This window comes from Scomber japonicus, chromosome 6 (assembly GCF_027409825.1).
Source record: "Scomber japonicus isolate fScoJap1 chromosome 6, fScoJap1.pri, whole genome shotgun sequence".
Lineage (NCBI taxonomy): Eukaryota > Metazoa > Chordata > Actinopteri > Scombriformes > Scombridae > Scomber > Scomber japonicus.
The window spans coordinates 27,881,265-27,901,677 of NC_070583.1; the positions used below are offsets into that span (position 1 = coordinate 27,881,265).

The window sequence follows — 20,413 nt, forward strand, 5'->3', positions numbered from 1 at the left end:
TCCTCTCTCTGGTCCAGGGTTAGGGTTAGCTCTGAGTCAGGCGTAAATAATTTAGATAGTGGGTGAGTGGTAATGCTGGCATTAATAGTGCAGCATACACTGTAAATCTGTGCATGGCAGATGTTTTTTAAAGCAGGATGTTTGTACAAGGTTGTTCCTTCACACCTATAAAGAGAGGAAAAGACATTGTTCTGTAGAATAATACCTACACTAGTCACTTCATTAACTTGTATGGAAGTGTTCACAGAGGGTTTTATGGAGTCACAGATATCTGTAAACCTAGGCACATAAAACTGAAATATATTATTATTGCTAAATAGCCCAACAGGGGGTGATATTTAAGCCACGGATATGCTCCATATGTAACAGAAGCACTTGAAGGATGGTTTAACAGTGTCTGAAACCCAACCCCACTAATTTGCCACTGGGACTAAAACAGTCAAACAGTTGCTGTAACTTTATGAAACTGACAATCTGACATTCGTGGCCACTTCATGCAGCAGTCGGAGTGTTTTAAAGTGAGAAATGAAGCAGCAATTTTCATGTATACAACTAAGTACAACACTAAGAAAGGAAAAATGGCCTGAAATTACGTGTCGTTACCCCCATGTTTAAACAAGTTTGATCTCTCTCATATTTCTCAGATCCCGATCAGTTGTTCTGGATGTGACTGTTAGAAATGAATGTGTCTTTATGTAACTTTTGGACACTAATTGTACTGCTATTTTACCCAGGTTCCCCTTGAGGTTATGTTTCTCAAGAGATTTTCTGGTTAAGTAAAGGTTCATTTATTTATCATTTTTAGAGATGTGATGGTACACTTTTCAGCCTGACTTTGATTGTTGCTATAAACACTTTACATACAAACTAGTTGTTTCCCAGTATACCCCCCTGCCTTTAAGATGACGGCCACAGCTCAGGTGGTCTTTTAATTGAAAGGTTTGTGGCAGTTGTTGTGACTGAACTTCAAACTGGCCAGCTCCTCACACGGGAGCTCAGTTGGTCGCATGTGTGTGGGTGAATGAGAGGCATTGTAAAGCACTTTGTTCTGCTCATCAAGTTGAAAGCGATACATAAGTGCAGTCCATTTACCATTTTGTACGGCTCACACCTGCGCAATGTCATTTGAAAGTCGTCAAATGGTATGGCCCGTTTCAAGTCCTCACCGGGGCAAATCAAACCAAATGAAATAATACAAATCTGGACATTTCTTCTTTGTAAAACTTTTTTCTCTTTTAACTTTTGCAAAACGTTTCCTCTCATCTTCTACTTTCTTACACTTTAAATTTCTTCCTCACCTTCCCTCCTCTTCACTCTTTTCCCTTTTTGTCTGCTATATTTCCTGAGCTCTGAGGAAAAACAAAAGCAACTTTCTGTCTGGTCTTTTGTCCCCCTCTGCCTGTTTCCCCCTTTACTCACAGTGTGATAATCTAAAGCCCCTGTAAGGAAAGCGCTGATCATTTCCAAGCACTTCCATCCTACACACACACATACACACACACACACACACACTCTGAGTCCTTCTCTCGGTGTCTCATGTTTGTTTGTGTGCGTTGGAAAGGCACAGTTCTAATTGAGGGGCGAAGGCACTTCAGATGCAGCGGGTGCCTCTCTCCCAGTGGGGGGAACACAGATCTGCCTCTGGGGAGCACAATTAACGCCTTTTTATTGTTTACTAATGAATTACACACAGAGGAAGCGGGCATGCATGTGTGAATTAGAGAGAAAAATAGAGGAGCGAAAACATGTAATGTCGTGTGTGTGTGTGTGTGTGTGTGTGTGTGTGTGTGTGTGTGTGTGTGTGTGGGTTCTGTATCATTATGTTTGCTTAGTTGTAAGCTGACTTTTGAGTACCTTTTTACATTAGTTGTGATGATAATTTGATATTAATTAGCCTGTTTATGCCTCCATTTGGTACCGTAGGCAGGAAGCCCACACTCTTGTCCTGCTTTTTCTTTTTTTTCCCTCTCTTTCTTCTCTGCATTTATTTAAAGGTTAATTCAACAATGAATCACGCAAGGCAGAATATTGCTGATACTCTGCTTAAACATTTAAAGATATTGCCCTCTTCAAAGTAATTGATAGCAAAGCAGGTGTTTTTCCATATGCAGGAGATAGGAAATAGCTGCTTTGACAGCGCTCGAACGTTTCAGCCCATTTCTGTTCTGTCTTATTCAGCGTTGTTACCCTTGAAGAGCTGGCAGGAGAGCGTGTTTATATGTGTGAAAGCATTGAGGATGCACCGACTTAAGGCCAATGTAAACAAATGCTAATGTAATTACTGAGGGGGTGTTGTAATAAACTGTAACTAAGATGATTGCACAGAACACAATGATCAGGTTAGTTAAGCTGTGATGTCTCATTGCTTTAGATTACTACTTGTACCAAGACTGATTTCTGTGTCCAAGCCTCAACCATATAACTGAGTTTTATTTTTGAAGCATGTAATCCCTTCTTTTGCTGTAAAACAGTTTCTGTAAAGGCAAAGATGCCAAAAAAAAGAGAGAAAAAAATAAGACTGAATCGTGCCCTCATCACTTCCTCATGCAGAAGATGGGAAGTGTGTGTGTGTGTATATACATATCTGTGTGGGTGAAGGCCTCAAGTGTTGTTCAGCTCCTCCAGTATAATAGTGATTGGTAATTTCAGCTGTCGAGCAGTGCCAGCCACTGTGAGCGTGATCCACTATGTCACCTGCTACAGGGGATACACACACGCACTCACACACACACACACACACACACACACAGATACACACACCCATGTTGCATTAAGTGTGCGTCAGTCTGTGTCTGTGCAGTGCCTTGATGTGTGTTCCATCTAGGATGTAGCACTCTGACATCGCTACATTAAAGGGGGTCATTATATTTCCCAGACTGCCACCGAAAAGTGACGTTTTTACAAAGTGACAAGTTTACAGTTTGATAAATCAGATTTTTTGCTGTGGGTGGGGTGGGGAGCCGGGTGAAGGAACGATGGGAGGAAGAGCCTGGGTTGTCTGCGGAGGAGGAGGAGGGAGGAAGCGCTGCCTGTCAGCGACGCCCCGGCCCTGTCGTCTAAATGATGCTCCCAGGCAGCGGATTCAGATCCCATCCCCATTAGCATTTAATTTCTCTCTAATCCTACACACAGTCTCCGCCGCTGCATGGTAACGAGGGCCGCTGCGCCACGGCAGCCCTGGAAAAAACCTCCGAGAGCAATCTGCAGCGAGCTCGCCTTTTATAGCTCCGCGCCCTGTCGTAGCCATCATTCTTCCTTGACAATTAAGACCCTCAAATCTAATAGCAGTGATATTGGAATTACAGCAAGGCCCTTTTGAGGGCATGTCAGGAAAAAGGGCTGTGCCTCCCAATACAGCTGTCAAAGCACAAGGCCCTCCCCCCGTTCATGCCCGCTAAGTGTTTCTGATGCGCACATACACACATACACACACACACACCCAATAGGAAGGGGAATATGTTGAGGCTTTGGCTGTGATCTTTTTAAAATGTGCTCTCTGTGCCCTCTTATCCAACTCTCCAAAGACTTGTTACAGCAGCTTTTGTTTTCTCTCTTCTCCTCTCACTTCTCACTCTCTCACTCTCTCTTTGTCTCTAAATTTCTCTTCATCTCTTCCTCATGGATTCTCCCTGGTGTGTCAGAGATGTTGTTGCTTTCTGTTTTTCACCAGCAGGGGTTTTTATAGAGGACCAAACCAGTAGCACAGTGAAGTTGTCCCCCGGTACTCCACGAGGACAGTTAAAGGGAATATTCACTCTAATGGCAGTTAAAGATGAACGTGGGTTAAATATATTTTAGCCTGAGGGACACAGCATTTATTTTAGAGCTAGATTATATAGATAAAGTTGTATCAGTGGGGGGCTTCCTGTCCTGTCATGAACTGTGCTTTGTGAAGTGTCAGGCAGGGGGCTGTTATAGTAAACAGTTAGATCATCCTTTATGATGACTTGGGGTTAACAAGTGTCTGCCCTGCTTTAAGTGCCCTGAGCTGTTCTCTATAAAGCTTCTGCTGTCTGGAATCTGCTCTCTACAAACACCAGACACATCAAAAGTTGATTTTCTTTCAAAAAGTCACTAATACAAAATCTGATGAATCCAACAGTACACAGATGTTACTTTTAGTTATTGCAGAATTGGAACATTTTTGTAATAAGTTGCTTTTTGTTTCTATCTTGACAATTTTGTTTTCTTATCTTCATATTCAGCTTGTTTTGCTTTTTCTTGTTTTATTGATCGATGTGATTTTAAATTGCAGTTTGTTTTTGTTGTTGCTGCTGTCATTGTGTGCACCTCAAGAAGACTGCCACCTCTAATGAAGTGTTTTGTTTTTGTCTCTTTGCCCGTCACTTTTCTGCAGACTCCATCAGAACAGGCTAAAGTTCGAATGCATATGGTTCTTCAGGCTGCAGGTAAGCACATGACCACCGTTTGGCTTTTTTCTATATATCAGAGCTGATCACATGACCTGAAACTTGCCATTTATGATCTCTGACTGGTTCAGGGATGCTAAGCTAAAGACAGTGTGTAGGAATACTGTCTAGAGCTGCCTGGAGAGGGGATGGGACTGGACTTGAAGGCTGGACCCGTTATTACTAACGCTACACACGTCACATTTATCCAACTACCTCTGCCGTAATTCATAAACATGCCTCAGTCACATAATGTCACCAGTGTATTTGAGATCATTTATTTAAAGAAACAGTACAGAACAATGTGACTTTAATTACTTTTTATACTGATTTATTTGGTTACTTTTATACATATAGATGACAGGAAGCTGGCCCAGTTTTATACTATGGAATTAGTTAGTGTAAGTATGAGTGGCAGAGTAACAGTCATAGACTTAATGGTGCTGAGTTTCATCGTCACCAAACAAGACACATGCCTACTACTGAACATGAAACAGGACAGCCCAACACTAATGCACAATGTTCAGTGTTCCAGGATCATTTTCATATTTGAATGATTTTTGAATGGGAAAATCCGTTTTTAAAGCCATTTTCTAGAAAATACATGAATATCAAGATATATACAGTACATTACATTTTGGGGAGAAACAATAAAATAAAATAAAAGGTCTTATATTCAGTCATGTTTTACAGCCCTAACACACAACTTTTTCTATATGGAGCTGGAAATGAGCCAGTCTCATATATGCAGACGCCACTTTAGACCTGGACGAATTTCATGGTTGTTTTCTCACACACACACACTCATCGCACACACACACACAACACACAGACACACAGATAAATGCGCACACCCGCTCTCCGGCTCTCCGCTCTGAGAGCTTCTGGGCCCATATTCACTGCAGCTTAATTTCAAACACTCCCTCCAGTACATAAGTCATAGATGTCACCATGCACACGGTGTATATATTCCAGTGTGTATTCGAGGGGTAGAGTTGCGAGCCAGATGTGACAGGCAGAGATTGACTGTGGAGAAAGATGTCTTCATGTTTACAGTCATGCGCGCACACATACACGGACTTGCACTTCAGGAACAGGGCTCTAATTTCACCACAGGAAATATATGAAAGAAGCAGGCGTCTATACATCATCTATAGAGCACCCAGCAGCCACACACTTACCTCACTTAAGACTTGTTCAGCCTCAGTGTGGGACAGGTCACTGAACAACGCTGTAGTTCTCTGCTGCCAAATCACAGACTCAAACATTCAGATTCTCTTTTACACACTTAACATTTTTCAGCAGGTTTTTTAGAAAAATGGAAGTTTTCCCTCACCCCAGTATGTTTTTAAATGTGTGTGTATCAGACACCAAACACTCCCTGCCACCTCAAGGCAGGGTTGCACTAATGGTGGCGAGGCATCATAAAATTGAGCATGTGGCTTTGAGTGCAGTGAGCCAGACTGGTGCAGACACAGGCCCAGGGCCAGACGCAGGACTAGAGGAGAGGCTTTAATGCACTGGACATGTCTCTGGTTTTCCTCTCTTTTCCTGGAGGCTTCCAAAAGAACAGGTTTATGGCTCAGTCAAAGATGGTCTTCACCAGACAGCCTGGGCTGGCCTGTGTCAGGCCTTCAGGTGCCCATAATCATATCACTCATAACAACCTACAGTAAAATACAAATGGACGGCAGATTTTAGCTTGATAAGCCAGTTCATATTTGGTATTTGAACTGATATGTCATTTTATTTTATTAATGCCTTTTTATAAGTAAACATTGATTGCCTTCTCTAATTTGATCATGTATTCATGTAATTGACACTATTACATTGATACTGTCTTTTTCTCAAGTCCTGTGACCTAGTGGCTGCTGAATCTTCTGAACATATGAGTCTCATCTCTCTTCTGGTTCTCTCTATTTTCTTTTCTTTTTTTTTTCTTCTTGCATTTCCCTTACCCCCATATCCCACTCTGTCTCTCTGTCCTCCCACTTTCCATCTTACTGTCTTTGTTCCAACGTTGTTAGCGGACAGAGGGAGATATGGATGGAAATAGGGAGGGATGGAGGGCGAGAAGGAAGCAGCAGATGTTGGGAGGTTGTGTGAATGTTAATGTCCTGACGTAGCTGTGGAGCTTAAGCCTCCTCCTCCTCCTCTTTCCCTCCATTCCTCTCTGAGCGCCCGCCAGGCTTTCTCTCTCGGGGTCTCCTGACATCCTTAAAGCCTGCGGCTCTCCTCTCCTCTCCTCTTCTCCGCTCTCTTCCACCTCTTTCTCTCCCGTCCCCTCCCTCCCTCCCTCCTTTTGTCCGTCTATGGACTCTCTCTAGTCAGTAGAGAGCAGATCATCCCATGGCTAAAGCGGCTCAGGCCTTTGTGTTGGGGGGCTCTGTGGACCTGTAATGAGCCCCCTTGGCTGGCCCGCTGGCCTGCTTAGCGCTCACTGGGGGCTTAGAGAGAGAGAGAGAGAGAGAGTGTGAAAGAGAGAGAGAGGGTGTGTGTGTGTGCGCGTGTGTGTGTATGTGTGTATGTGTGTGGATGATGAGGAGGTGAGAGGAGGAGGGCAACACTGGCCCCCAATGAAAGAGCTGGATGGATATGTTTATGGGTCACTTCCTGCTTGGCCTACATATCAAACACACATTTGCGTGCGCACACACAAACAAATGCACACACACACATTTAATTTCATATTTTCAAAAACATTTAATCAATAATGAAATCGTTTTCACAATTTCATTAACATATGTGTGCATGGATACTAAAAAAAGATCTTATTTAAACAATATATATATATATATATATACATCAAATTGAAATACATATATTTATATTTCTGCATTATTTGACTCTTAAACAGTTTTTATTGGTGGACATTGGTTTATTCTTTTTTTTTTTTGACTGCTTGTACCTGCTCAGGGTGTTTTATCCCAGCATGCACTGATCAGACCTTAGGGAATCCTCCTGCACAGGTTTTCATGAAAGAGGAAGTTCAGATAGATTTAGTTAGATGATATTAGTCTTTATCGTAGCAAAAAGCAGCAATGTCCCTACTACAGGTGTGTGGCACTGTCTGTGTGGTCTGCTCTACTTCTCCTTTATCTTTAGTGAAAGTCTCTCAACAGACTTCTGCTGTTAGTCGCTTTGTTTCTCGCTGAGATTTTCAGTGTTTGGATCTACCTGAACATCTCTTAGCACCTACATTATGAATATTGCAATTCTCCTACTTTCTAATCCAAAGCTCTCACAATGGAAAATACTTACATTCATATGCACTTGCACGTGCATAATACACACACAGAGCGACCAGGACACCCTTACATATGTATTATACTCTTTTCTTTTCAGCCTCTTGCTCAGTTCTTAGCTCTTTTCAGTGCAGTGTCCATTTCCACTCAAATGAGCATGAGCGCTGTGTAAGGCAGCGGGCCTCTCCTTATCCACACGTCAATAGGGAGTGTTTGCAGAACACCCACTAAGGACCTGAGGGCCAAGGGTCATCAAAACCTCCGTCTTCTCCCTATTTGAACCTTTGACAGAAGCAAAACAAACAATCCTTAAGATCTCATCAGAGGCTTGAACTTGGCAGGGGCTCACTGGTCTGAATTAACTTCCTCTATGGTTTGGCTACTTTTGACACTTGTCTGGAGTTGGTTCAGAGAAAGTTTCTAATTTGAACTATGTGGATTATTATTTGCGATTTTCTAGCAATGTTTTTTTTTAGTGGTAAAGGTCTGATATTGCCTCCAAAAGTCTTTGTGGTGCCTTCAAGCAAATTTGTCTGTTACTTGAACTGGAAAAATATGGCACATCTTAATTTCTGAACATATGAAAAGTGATGCAAATCACACTTTTACATAGAGCAAAATATAACTAGTTTAATTAGCTAAATATCAACTCTGCATATGTTTGTAGCTGAAGAATATGACTTACTGTACATCATGTATGTTTCTGTCAGGTGCCTCTGCAAACCTTGCCATCGGTAATGTATTTTTTATAACAAATGTACCACAAAGGGTAGAAGTGAGTAATAAGAATAAATAATTTCAATATTATGGCTTAAGAAATTAGCCATTTTTCTGAAACACATTTCTTGGCAATTGGTTGTAGTGGTGAGTCCTGTTCAATAACTCTGAAGTAATATTAATATTAGTAATGCTGTAATAACAAGCCTATATATAATATTTGTGTTCTAGATAATAATGCATTCAAGTCATTAAAAAGTCCAACAGTACAGGTTTACAAGTTGAAGAGAGAATGCCGGGAAAAAATTCAGCCTTTCTGCCAGAGTGGAGCAGGGCGGTGTTGCTGTTACATGCTGTGTATCTTAGACCTCTGACCCACCAAGATACAAATTAACTCCGTTTTTAAGGAATGCTTGACACGTGATTCCGCCTTTCCAGTAAGTCTGATTTTTGCATGTTTACGAGCATGTTGTATCTCTGGTGGTTATGTCTCTATGTTTTTCTGCCTGTTTTGTATCTGCTGTCTATATCTGCTGAATGACAGACATAAAGATGCAAAGGGGGGGCACGACCAGCCAAGCTTAGCAGCATCATGCGATAGAACCAATTCTTCCACAGTAAATACGGGGTATTAGGCGTCTCTGTCACAGCAGGGGTTCTGAACACACACACACACACACACACACACACACACACACACACACACACACACACACACACACACACCCTTTCTCTCGAGCTCGCGGCTTCTTTCCGAACTCTTCCCTGTGCTTCCAGTTCCCGCTGTCCCTCCCACTGCCTCAGCCCACCCCCTTAGGCCCTGACAGATGTGTGGTGAACAGACCACATACATGGAGGGTGTCACCTTACCCCCTCTGGAACTAAAGGGCTAATGCGCCACATTTAGGAGGCTGCCGCCCTTTGTTCTGCCTGGATAAGAGGTGACTGGGACGGGGAGACTCAGACTAGACCTTGCTCTTTTTATGTCCCATGCCTCACTCTTTATTTCTTTTACCTCTTTGCATAATTTTTCTCTCCAAACTTGTTTTCCTCTTTTTTTTTTCATTCTTCCAATATTCTTTCGACCTCCTTCTACCTTAATTGTCATTGTCCTTGAGATTTAGCAGTTACTGCTTCTCAGGAATGCAGCGCAACATTTGTTTTTCAGTGAATTACAGTTATCACACATTATCCATCTTCATCACTGTGCTGTCATAGCTTCACCTTTTCGTGTAACATGACTGAGGTGATTGCCATGAACGCCAAGCAGTGTTAGACCTTTATCTGAAAGGGGATTTTCTCTGTAGAAACACGAGGGAATTACCCAGTAATAACTCCTAACTACCTGTTCTCTTCGCTAAACGTGACAACAGCAGCACGCCACTTTACTGTTTGACTGAACTGAGGGCTTCTTTATAATGAGGATGCAGGGTTTTGTAATATTTCGTTAGTCAACATTTGGAGCCAAGAGATGGTAAACAAATAGATGACAGCTTCTTTAAAGAATGAGATGATTATGTTGTTGTGAGGTTCAAGGATTCTTGTGTGTGTTTTTTTTACTGCTTTGTCTTGCTACATCAAGGCAGTCGAATTAGTATTTTCTGATATAAAAGTAAAGGTTCAGTCAAAGATCAGAAAAATTCGAGAAAACGGGCAGAGAATAAAACGGCTAATCATCACTCACATAGTTTAATGATTGAAACAGCAGGTCCATGGAGGAGATTTGCTAATGTTTACCCTGCAGGAGTTTTAAAAGCCTCAACTTAATAAATCAGCAAAGATGCTTTCAGGTTTCCTCACCTTTTCTTTTTTTTTTTTTTTGTTCTTCAGATTCTAAAATTTTAAAATATTAATTATTCACAACAATAAGCCTGAATTCTAACTTCCTTCATATTCAAATAAATGAAACAATTACAATCCAGCCACAGAAATCCCCTTAACATGTGTGCAGGAATGTATCTCCTGTTGTCCTTTGAGAGGATAATGGCACAGGGGTGTCCTGTAATTTAGTCTCTGTAACCATTGATCAGCTGGATTTATGTGCCATTACCTCACTGTTCCAGTCAACAGTCGTAATTATGTCTCACAGAGAGAGAGAGAGAGAGCGAGGGGCTTCCAGTTACACAGGACCCAAATACCTGAATAAGCTTTTATCAAACAGCCCCTGCCGCTCACTTAGTAACAGATTGACACTGGTGGCAGACTGACCGACCTCCAGATGAGAGAGGTGGATGGATGGAGGGAAGGGTTTGTCGAGCTCAGTTAGAGAGCCATACCTCATAGCCCTTGTGCCTCAAGCTGTTCCTTCTTGACCCTCTCTAAACAAGCCTGTTTATGCTTAAAAGGTGCTTGTGTGAGTTTAAGAAAGGATGTGTTTTGAAATGGATCTCTGTGGTCCTCTCCACCTACAAGTAGATTTTATTTATTTCAACAAGAAACCAGCTTCCCAGTTCAAAGGTGTCTGTCAATGGCAGGATGGACTGGGTGACCTATGGACTGCATGGATCAAAGGTTTATGTACAATTGATTTTTGGTTTGTTTTATGGGTATAATAAACACAGATTCTGCTACCCCCTGTTTTTCTCTTTGCTGCAGTAAGCTTGGCGTACCTCTGCACCCGGATCGTTTCAGTGTTTTAGATTAAGGACAATGTCACAAATTTAACAGCAAAATTAAAGGTGAAATAATGAATCAACTATATATTTTGGTAATTATGTCAGTCATTATTTAAAAGACAATGCCGAACATATACTGGATTCCCTAACATGAATATTAGCTTGTTTTCTTATTTGTCTGTGATATTAATCTAAATATACTGTGTCTGTGACTTTTCAACTAGATGGACAAAAAGATGTCTACTTGCACATTTTTCACATTTCGCATTTGATGGACCAAGCAGTTAATCTAGTAATTGACAAAATAGTTATTTGAAGCCTTAGAATCAATTATAAAGAGTTAGTATAGTTTCTGTTTTTTTATTTTGTGGCTAGATCCCATGTTTTTTTACGTTTTGTGGTTAGTTATCGTTATTTCACTAATTTGTTGTTATGAGATTGAAGGTCTCGAGTGTAAAAAGTACTCGTCAAATTAGTGTACAACTTTCCCTGCCTTGCTTTAGGGAGAAGTCTATACTGCACTAAAGAGAGGATGTCAGCCACTTAGAGGAAATTCTCTGATTCGGTGTATGTGTATGTGTGTGAGAAACAGACGCAGAGTGAGAGATTGAGAAGGCTTTGTTTTTCTTCTGTGGGCAGATTTCAAACAGCATCTGGTGAGCTCTTGAAAAAGACCATTATGAGTATGTTCAAATCCAAACTGAGTCATTTTTACGCCCTCCTTCCTCCTCCCTCCTTTTTTCTCTCCTCCTTGTTGTCAGTGTGTAGAGACACATGGTGATATCTTTCCCTCCCTCTCCCTCTCTCTCTCTCTCTCTCTCTCTCTCTCTCTCTCTCTCTCTCTCTCTCTCTCTCTCTCTCTCTCTCTCCCCCTCTCCTCTCAACATGTAGACATTTCCATAACAGAAAAAGAATATTTTTAATTTGCTGCTTTCCATAATTTTGCAACATATGGTATAAACGATTTTGATGCAAATGTATTTGCTAATTATTTGCAGACGAGCCTTAAACAGGCCAGCCATTGAAGTGGAATGAAAGCAAATTTGCAATCACCTTAAATTTTGCTAACCATTTACTGTTAAGTAAACTTTGCTAAGTAATTTAATTACCTTGGACCGCTGGCAGGCGCTCAGGGCTTTTTGGGAGGGGGTGGAGAGGGAGGCTGAATGCAAAGAATGCAGGCTGAGAGAGATGAGAAGGAAGAAGTAAAGAGGGTGTTATAATGCTAACAACAGTATAACTGAATTCTCACCATGTGGACGGAAATTGCTGGAAAAGACTTTGTTGCTGGTGCATCTTTTTTTAAAGGAAAGGCAGTTAAGAGATGTTTATCTTTTAGTAAGCTGTCTTGGGACATCATCAGTTTTTTTAATTATTGTATTTGACCATCTCAAGTTTGTGTGTGTTTGTAAATGTTCTTAGGGATTTAATGGTTGTAGCTGTCCAATTGGCCCTGGAGCAGGAAAGTGTGGACCTGTGCATTCCTGCCTCTATGATTTATAATATTTTTTACTCTGTGACACACTGTATTTCACATTAAGACCAGGGTTGCACAATTAGGCCTAAAATGTTTTTTAATCACATTTTGCTTAATATTGTGGTCATGGTTGTTAATCATATTTGGTCTCAGTGAATTTAGGAACTAAATGGTGTGTTTCTGTGGTAATATGTAAAACAGGAACAAGGTCCTTGAACTTGATTCTTTGTCTGTAGAGTTTCCAAATTTGGTGACAGGATAGAATTTCTTTTTAAACATTTAATTGATTTAAGAAAGTCAGTGTAGTTAGTTCACTGTGACTCTGCTTCTCTGTGCTCTGGTGAATTGGACATTTTAAATTCCTCATCAGTGTGAAGGTGTTTTTCGTGTGCTGTAACAGACTGACAGCTTGCCCAGTATGTCTCCCCGCCTTACGCCTAGTGCATGCTGGGGGAAAAGCTCCAGCCCCCCTCGTGACCCTGAATACAAATAAGCAGGTATAGAAAATGGATGGATGTTCAACGTTCCTGTTATAGATGGACGAGGATGGGTTGCTGCAACAACCTTGGCCTTCGTACACTCATCTCGCTGGATTCAGCTGATGGCTCTTTATGTGATTGAATTGATTGGTTTTATTCACTTTAAAGGACAACAACAACTCCAAGGCTTGTTTGATGTCACTTAGTCTCCAACTGAAATCTTTCCAAATCATAGACTGACACATTTTTGCTAAATGATTCTGTTAGCTTTTCTATTTCTTTTTCTTTTTTTTAAATCTTCACCCAAAATGTGAACTAATGAAATCCTATAATTTATTCTTTGACATTTGCTTATCGTACTAGGGATACTGTATCTCCTGATATGCACACGAACATGCGCAGCTCAGCTGTTGTTCTGAGATGTAAATGCAGACAAATTGGATGAATGATGTGGCCCTGACACTTGTGATTGCTTGCAGTGCTTCATGTGAGTGATGGAGGAAAGCGTGATTTAATAGTGGTGGGTGTAGGGGTGACAGTGATATGTAATTGCAGGGTTGGTAGTTTGATTCCTAGCTCCGCCTGACAGCATGTCAGCATCCATTTACAAACCACTGAACCCCAGTGTGAGCGGGAATGTTTCTTTGTGTCAGATATACTGTAGATAAGAGAGATGAAGCCTTTGTTTAATTGTGAATATTAGCTTAAAAAGCTGAGTGGTTTTCATCCATTCATTCATTATAACCTTTATTTACACAGGCTAGGCTATTGAGACCAAGCTCTCCTTTTCAAGGACGCCCTGATTACAATACAAATATAAAATATAAGAAATAATAATCAGAAAATTAAAAAAGCAAATATGAACAGATAAGCAATATAGAATATAAGAATCAATAAAAGCCATATATAAAAGCAATAAAACACATAATATGAAACATATTAAGCTTATAAAAGCAATATATACACGTAATAGCTTAAGGTTAACACATTCACAGTGCCCTTTGTCAACTAAAAGACATTTAAAATGATTAAAAGGGAAGAGCTTGTTCTACAAGTTGTTCCACTTATGTGAAGTGTTAAAGTCAATTTCCCAATTTCAGTGCTAACGTGTTGATTTTCAAGGACCAAATAGACTTGGGAACTAGTGCAGTGTGAAATTGAACTATAGTTAATAAGACATGTAAAGTACCCAGGAAGTTTGCCAAGGAGAGCTTTGTATATAAACAGAATGAAGTGTCGTTCTCTTCTCACTGCCAACGACTCAAACCCAACCCAACTTTGTGATGAAGAATACAACAGTGAGATTTAAAGCCATCCACAGGTACGAACATAAGGTCGAATGACAAGACTGCATCAATAGTTTAAGAGTAGAAGCAGGAGAGTGCATATAAATGACATCATCATAGTCTCTAACGGAACAATTTGCTTTCTATATAATTCTTGGTAATACATGCCTTTTTGCATTTTAACAGTATGTTTTTTTTTGAAGTACAGCTTATCATCTATCCTACATCATCTACATCATGATATGAATATAAAATATAAAATGAAATAACGTCCATTACTGATGATATCATGAAGTCCCAAACTGCAGGTGGGCTTACTACATGTGAAACTAATTGAGCACTTCCAAAGGTTTCTAAGTTACTGAAAGCAATAATTACTGTATTGTAGAAATGTATGTGACGTTATACAATTAAACACGTTTGATTTTTACAGCTCTGTTTAAGGCAGTGTTGGATGTTGTTATGGCTAACAGTCAGTGATGTTGAGAAAACGGCAGACACCCCGTGCAGTTTTATGGCCTGCCTGCTGGACTGCATCAACAAGCTGCAAACACTCCGACTGGCTTCTTGAAGCTTTGCATGATCAAAAAAAACCCTGTATCTGACTTTGCTGTCACTTCTTTTTTTTCATCTTTATCAGCTTCTGTAGTGTGTGTGAATGTGTGTGTGTGTATGTAGGTAAATGTACATGTGTGTAGCAGCTTTCCTATCACGTTCTACTGCTTTTATAATAAGCTCACCCACTGATATCAATTAGAAATGTAACTGTAACAGACAAGACTGTCTTTTGCTATCATATATAACCAACTGTCATTTCAAAGGAGTCGATACCTCACTCAAAGTATCTAATTTTTTCTTTATTTTCTCTCATCAATCTGGCCTCCTCTAGTAGTAAAGTTAAAAAAGCTTGTTCTCTGCTTTCACACCAGCGAGGCTACACACACATACACAGGAAGGCGAGGGCTGGGGATGGAATTGAAGTAATAAAAACCCCTTTGTTTTAGTTTGTATTGGACCATTCATCATCACTTTATTTAATACGAGGCTGTAATTGTGCCATCCCCTACCATCACTAATGGCTGTGTTCGTCTGTGTTTGCTTTGTTGATGGAAATGAATGAAATTAGGATAAACAACCGCAGAGTCGCGTGTAATCAAGCCCTGATTAATGTACCAGCGTTTCAGCGCCGTTTCTCATTCCACAACACCTGATATCTTTCCCATAAACAAATTGTGTTTGTCTAAATGAAGAAATTAAATGACGCATTTGATGAGTTTATGATTGACCCGGTCCGGCTCGTGGCTCATTACTCTCTGTCTGTTGAGGCCAAGAGGTATGTGACTAATGCTCTGTCACTTCCCACACGAGGAATTATCACCAGCACTGATTAATGGCAGCCAAACAGCATTTTAATAATTTTATGATTGTGGTTTCTGGCAGTCACAGAGAGAGATTGAAGGAGAGAGAAAGGAAGATGGAGGGTGGCGGGAGTAAAAAGGGGAGGGGGGGGTTTAGAGGGAGAGGGTCCAAGGAGAGAGAGAGAGAGAGAGAGAGAGAGAGAGAGTAAGCGACAGAAAGTGTTCATCCCAGATTAAATGTTTTATGCCATTGCAGGCTGAGCAGACGGAGGCATGATTATGAGCCGTATGAACATCCCCATGAATCTTCTTCTCGCACTTGAAAAGTATTTCATTCACGTGTTTAATGAATTTCTACCCCCTCATTATTATTACATTTACTTTTTCCACCGGAAAGCAACAAATTGACAACAAATCTGTGTAAAATACCTCAACAGTGAGCAATTGCTTTCCCCGATGCAGGGGGTGAAGGGTGGAGGGTGGAGGGTGGAGGGTGGAGGTAGGTAGGCAGGTTAGGAAAAACGCAAAGGGTGATAATGTTGATGTGGCAGATGAAGGTTATTACACAGCTCTGAGTTTATGGCACAGGTTGATATCTCACAGCAGATACAGATAAGATGACTTGATTGAACAGGCTCGAGAAATGACAAGATTGGCGTTAATGTTCCAGTCGTAACTTCAGACACGTTTTTTTGTAGGGGATGGGAAGATTTGCATTGGGGCACCGGCATAATGTTTACAATGCAGTTTTGTGAGGCATCATTTCTAACATCTTTGCATCTCAATATTTATACATAATTATTAGACATGTGACTAATCATCTTTTAGCAATAATTTGATATTCAGATTGATTCCTCCTGACTTAAGTGTTTCTCAAATGCTTCAGTGGTGTAACTTGGTGTAACTATTTTGACAGTAATTGTTTGGGCCATGGAGCATATGCACATAAACTGGAGACAGAGAACAAAAGAAACGGCATAAATGAGACGCTTACCGAGTTGCAGTACTAGAGAAACAAATACGTAAAGTAATAATGGCACTTTGTTAATTTTTGATTTGCTGTATCCTTAAGAAATAAAAACTCTCTGCATACTGAATGGCATACAGCATTACTGTTTTGCATCACATTGAATCACATTGGTAGTTGCTTCGTATTGTTGGCCCATGATGGAGACTCACTTCCATACATATGACTGTATTACTGTAGTTTCATTTTCTATACTGACATTTCAATTGACTTGGCTTTTATATTAAATCAGTTATCAACTCACTTTTCATACATTGTCAATGTGTTAACACAGTTGACGGTTAAACTTTGACACATCGTGCCATCACTTACTAAGATGGCACAAGGCAATATATATACTATACATTCATGTTACTGACAGTACTGTATGTTTCCATGCTTTTTTTTTTACTTTGCTGGAGGAAGAAAAATTAAGAGGTGTTAAAATCCATCCATGGTTGCTGTCTGCATGCACATTTATTATCATAGTCACACACATGAAGTGGCTGTCTATGATCTGCAGACGCCTGTACGGGTCCGTGTCTTAAATAAGATTAGAAGGGAGAAGCTGCATACGTCAGGAGAAATAACAAGATCCACAGATGCCGACTATATTAGTAGTGTGGAGCTCGTGGCTGACTCCTGCCCACAGTATGTGATGTACTCTTCCATGGCTCACTTTTTAAGCAAGCAATACATCACTACAAAGACATGAAGGACAGAGAGGACACACTGACACTTCATTTTCAGCTCATTCTTACGTTGTGTTTTATTTTTCAAGTTCTTTATATTACTCGTCTTGACTTTAGCTAATTTTATATCCTGCAAAATGTTTTAATGTGTCTAGTAAAGAGAAATTGCATTCAAATGATTGAATTCAACAGATTCAAGGGCTCAAGTATTAAGCACAGTCATATTGCATCTTCTTCCTCATGCAGGCTATGGAAATATAATTGAATGTTAAAAGCCTTTCCTCTACCTTGGAAAGACAACCTGTGATTATTTTTTATGGTGCACAGTGTAATCACTCACAAATATGTAAAGGATAGCTTCTGGACATACATTGTTCCATCACTGGGCATATTTTTTTTTTTCACTTTTTTTCTTGCTTGTCTGAGTGCACCGTGAAAAAACTTCAACCTGTGTTGTTACTTTAATAAATATAATAAATAGGACCCGGTCACAACCACAGCACCTAAGCCCTTTATAAACATAAGGAAAACCCTGCACGTCTGCCCTGTAACAACACTAGTAGTTTTTTCGGGGGGGGGGGGGGGGGGGGGGACTACCACCCCCCCTGAAAAAAATCCCAAGAGAAACAGAGTACTTATTACTTATTTCAGATCCATTATTAATTGTTTTTTTTAGTGGTAGTAACATGTTATAACTTTCATCAGTAAGACTTGTGCACTGTGCACTGTGCACCGTGCGTGCGTGCACATGCTAACATTTAGTTTCTTCTCACGGGGCTCAAGAGTTGAATGCTACATGCCAAGGCACATACTGTACTGTACTGACTCCAATGGTTTTGAACAGCATGTGTTTTATTACTGCCACACCAGCAACCTTTCAAAGTGAATGTTAGTTTGAATTAGATTAGTGTGGGTCATTTTTCCTCCTAACTCAGAGACACAGGAATAAACCCAGCACGGCTGATAAACATTTAGACACCTGTCGTCTCCAATCTCACGTTCCAGGCCTCAGGAACAGATGGAAGTCATGAGTTGTTTCAAACTTGTAATGGAGTCCTAATTTTGTACAGATTGCACTGTTACCCTGCCCCAACTAACACACACACATACGCACACACACACACACACACACACACACACACACACACACACGTTCAATGTATCATTTCCAACACATACTGTATTCTCAGGGTCCTCCTTCTTTTTTGTTCACCACTTCTTTCATCTACTCCTTTCCTTTATGATCCGCCCCTGTCTCTAAATGCCTGCGTCTCCCCTTCCCTTCTCCCTTCATCATTCCACCATGCCTTAGTCTCGCAGTCTTGGCGTTGCATGTGCTGTCCACGCTCAGACATAACAACTTGTACAGCTCTCCTCTGTGTTGCACCGGGGGGCTGATGACAGAGACATCCCCCCACACTCATTTGTATTGGTGACACTGCCACATGGTTTACAGTAGGCCACACGCACTGCATGCACACACACACACGTTCACACCCATCTGAATTGTTCACTTGTCCAAGATGCCGCACCCATCGCTTCCTGCTTTCTCCCTCTCCCTCTGCATCCCTCTGTCCAAAGCTAGTGGTTCCAATAGAGGAGCGAAGAGAAATAAACAGTTAATTAGTCCTCCATTGGCTCAATCTTGCATATTTCTGCCTAATTAGTAAACCAGGCAATAAGGGGCCCCTGGGTACCCGATTCCTCCCAACCAGGGCCCCGTCTCCCAGAGCAGAACTCCAGCCGTGTGTTTAAGGAGAAATAAATATCAGAGAGTACATTGCTCCTCTTTCATCTCCTTGTGCTGAGAAAAGGGAATTGCTGTGGGAGAATTAATGTTCATTTAATTTCCCTTCTTTCTTCTGCTCATATATTTGCATTCTTCAGGTATTTCTTGTCTCTCCATGTTTCTCTCTCTCTCTCCCTCATATACACACACAGAGCAGGGCCTTTTTTCATTGCTACTACATCTGCAGGACACATGTTCAGTTTATGTACATTAGTGCGAGCGCCTGTGCACCATGAATTAGTGTGTGTTAGCTTAAAAGAAAGATGTCCGGGCCTGTATCTACTGATGGTGAAAGTATGTTTTTCTGATGTCTCGAACATTATCCCTTGTTACCAAAGGCTAATCTGTCTTTCTCAGTTTGATTCATGTCTTTTCAGAGCCAGTGGACAAAGCCAAAGCCAATCCAGGCAGCAGACTCCACTGCAGAGATTGATGCGATCAGCTCTGTTCATACTCAGCATAAACCTAACTAGATCTGCGGCTTTGTGGACATGTTTTAGCTATCTAGAGGCCATATCAAGGCTTCACAAGTGGTCGAGTGGTTTTAGTGACAGTCGCATACCTGAGAGGTCACCGCAGTGAGGGAACCTCAAGTTGTAGATGAACCTCCACCAAGTTTCTAAAATGCAGAGGAAGGAAGCTCAACTTGAATCAAAGTTAAAAGAAAGAAAGAAAAACTTTTGTTTAAATGGCCTTCTGGTTATTACCTGATTTTTTAACTGATGAATTCAGGTCATTCCAACTCTTCCCTTACTTAAGAAATTTCAGCCTACAGGTCAGTGAGTCAATTTTCCTGCAAACCTCCCCTCTGAGGACATTGTTGTCAAAAAAAAAAAAAAAAAAAAGGCACAAAAGCAGTCCAAACATGACATATGATCAAGCACTAGGTTTGGAAATTATCACCAACTCACAGAGCAGTGGAGGAACATGCAAAATGCTCAACAGCACCCCTACAATTTAAAATTATTTGTACTTTTATACAGTTCAGTTAACATGCAGCACTCATTTTTGTCTCATTACGGCAGAAATTAATATGATCACATCTCCAAACAAAAGGAATCTTGCTCAAAAGTGGCTTAAATGAACACAATGTCTTCATTGTTTTGCTGACATATATTTGAAAGTTGAATCACAATTATATTTTAGGGAATAATCAGACTGCCGGTGCCTGTGTTTCAGTAATTGGAGTATGTTCTTTCAGTCTGTTTTCTGCACTGAATCATTTAAATTAGGGATGAAGAACAATAGAGTTTTTGTTTCTACAGAAAATGTTTGTTTTACCATCAAACTGACCAAAAAGCAGCAGTTAGTTTGCATTATGCATAAATGTACACCCAATG

General features: G+C 40.7%; 1 protein-coding gene across 1 annotated transcript in view; it reads left to right on the forward strand.

Annotated features, from left to right (window-relative positions):
* The window catches only part of rsrc1 (arginine/serine-rich coiled-coil 1), a 119,989-nt gene that overhangs the window by 55,851 nt on the left and 43,725 nt on the right, over positions 1 to 20,413 (forward strand). Inside the window, exon 6 of the mRNA XM_053321259.1 lies at positions 4,358 to 4,409. Coding sequence (XP_053177234.1) covers positions 4,358 to 4,409 — 52 coding nt within the window. The remainder of the gene's footprint in view (positions 1 to 4,357; positions 4,410 to 20,413) is intronic.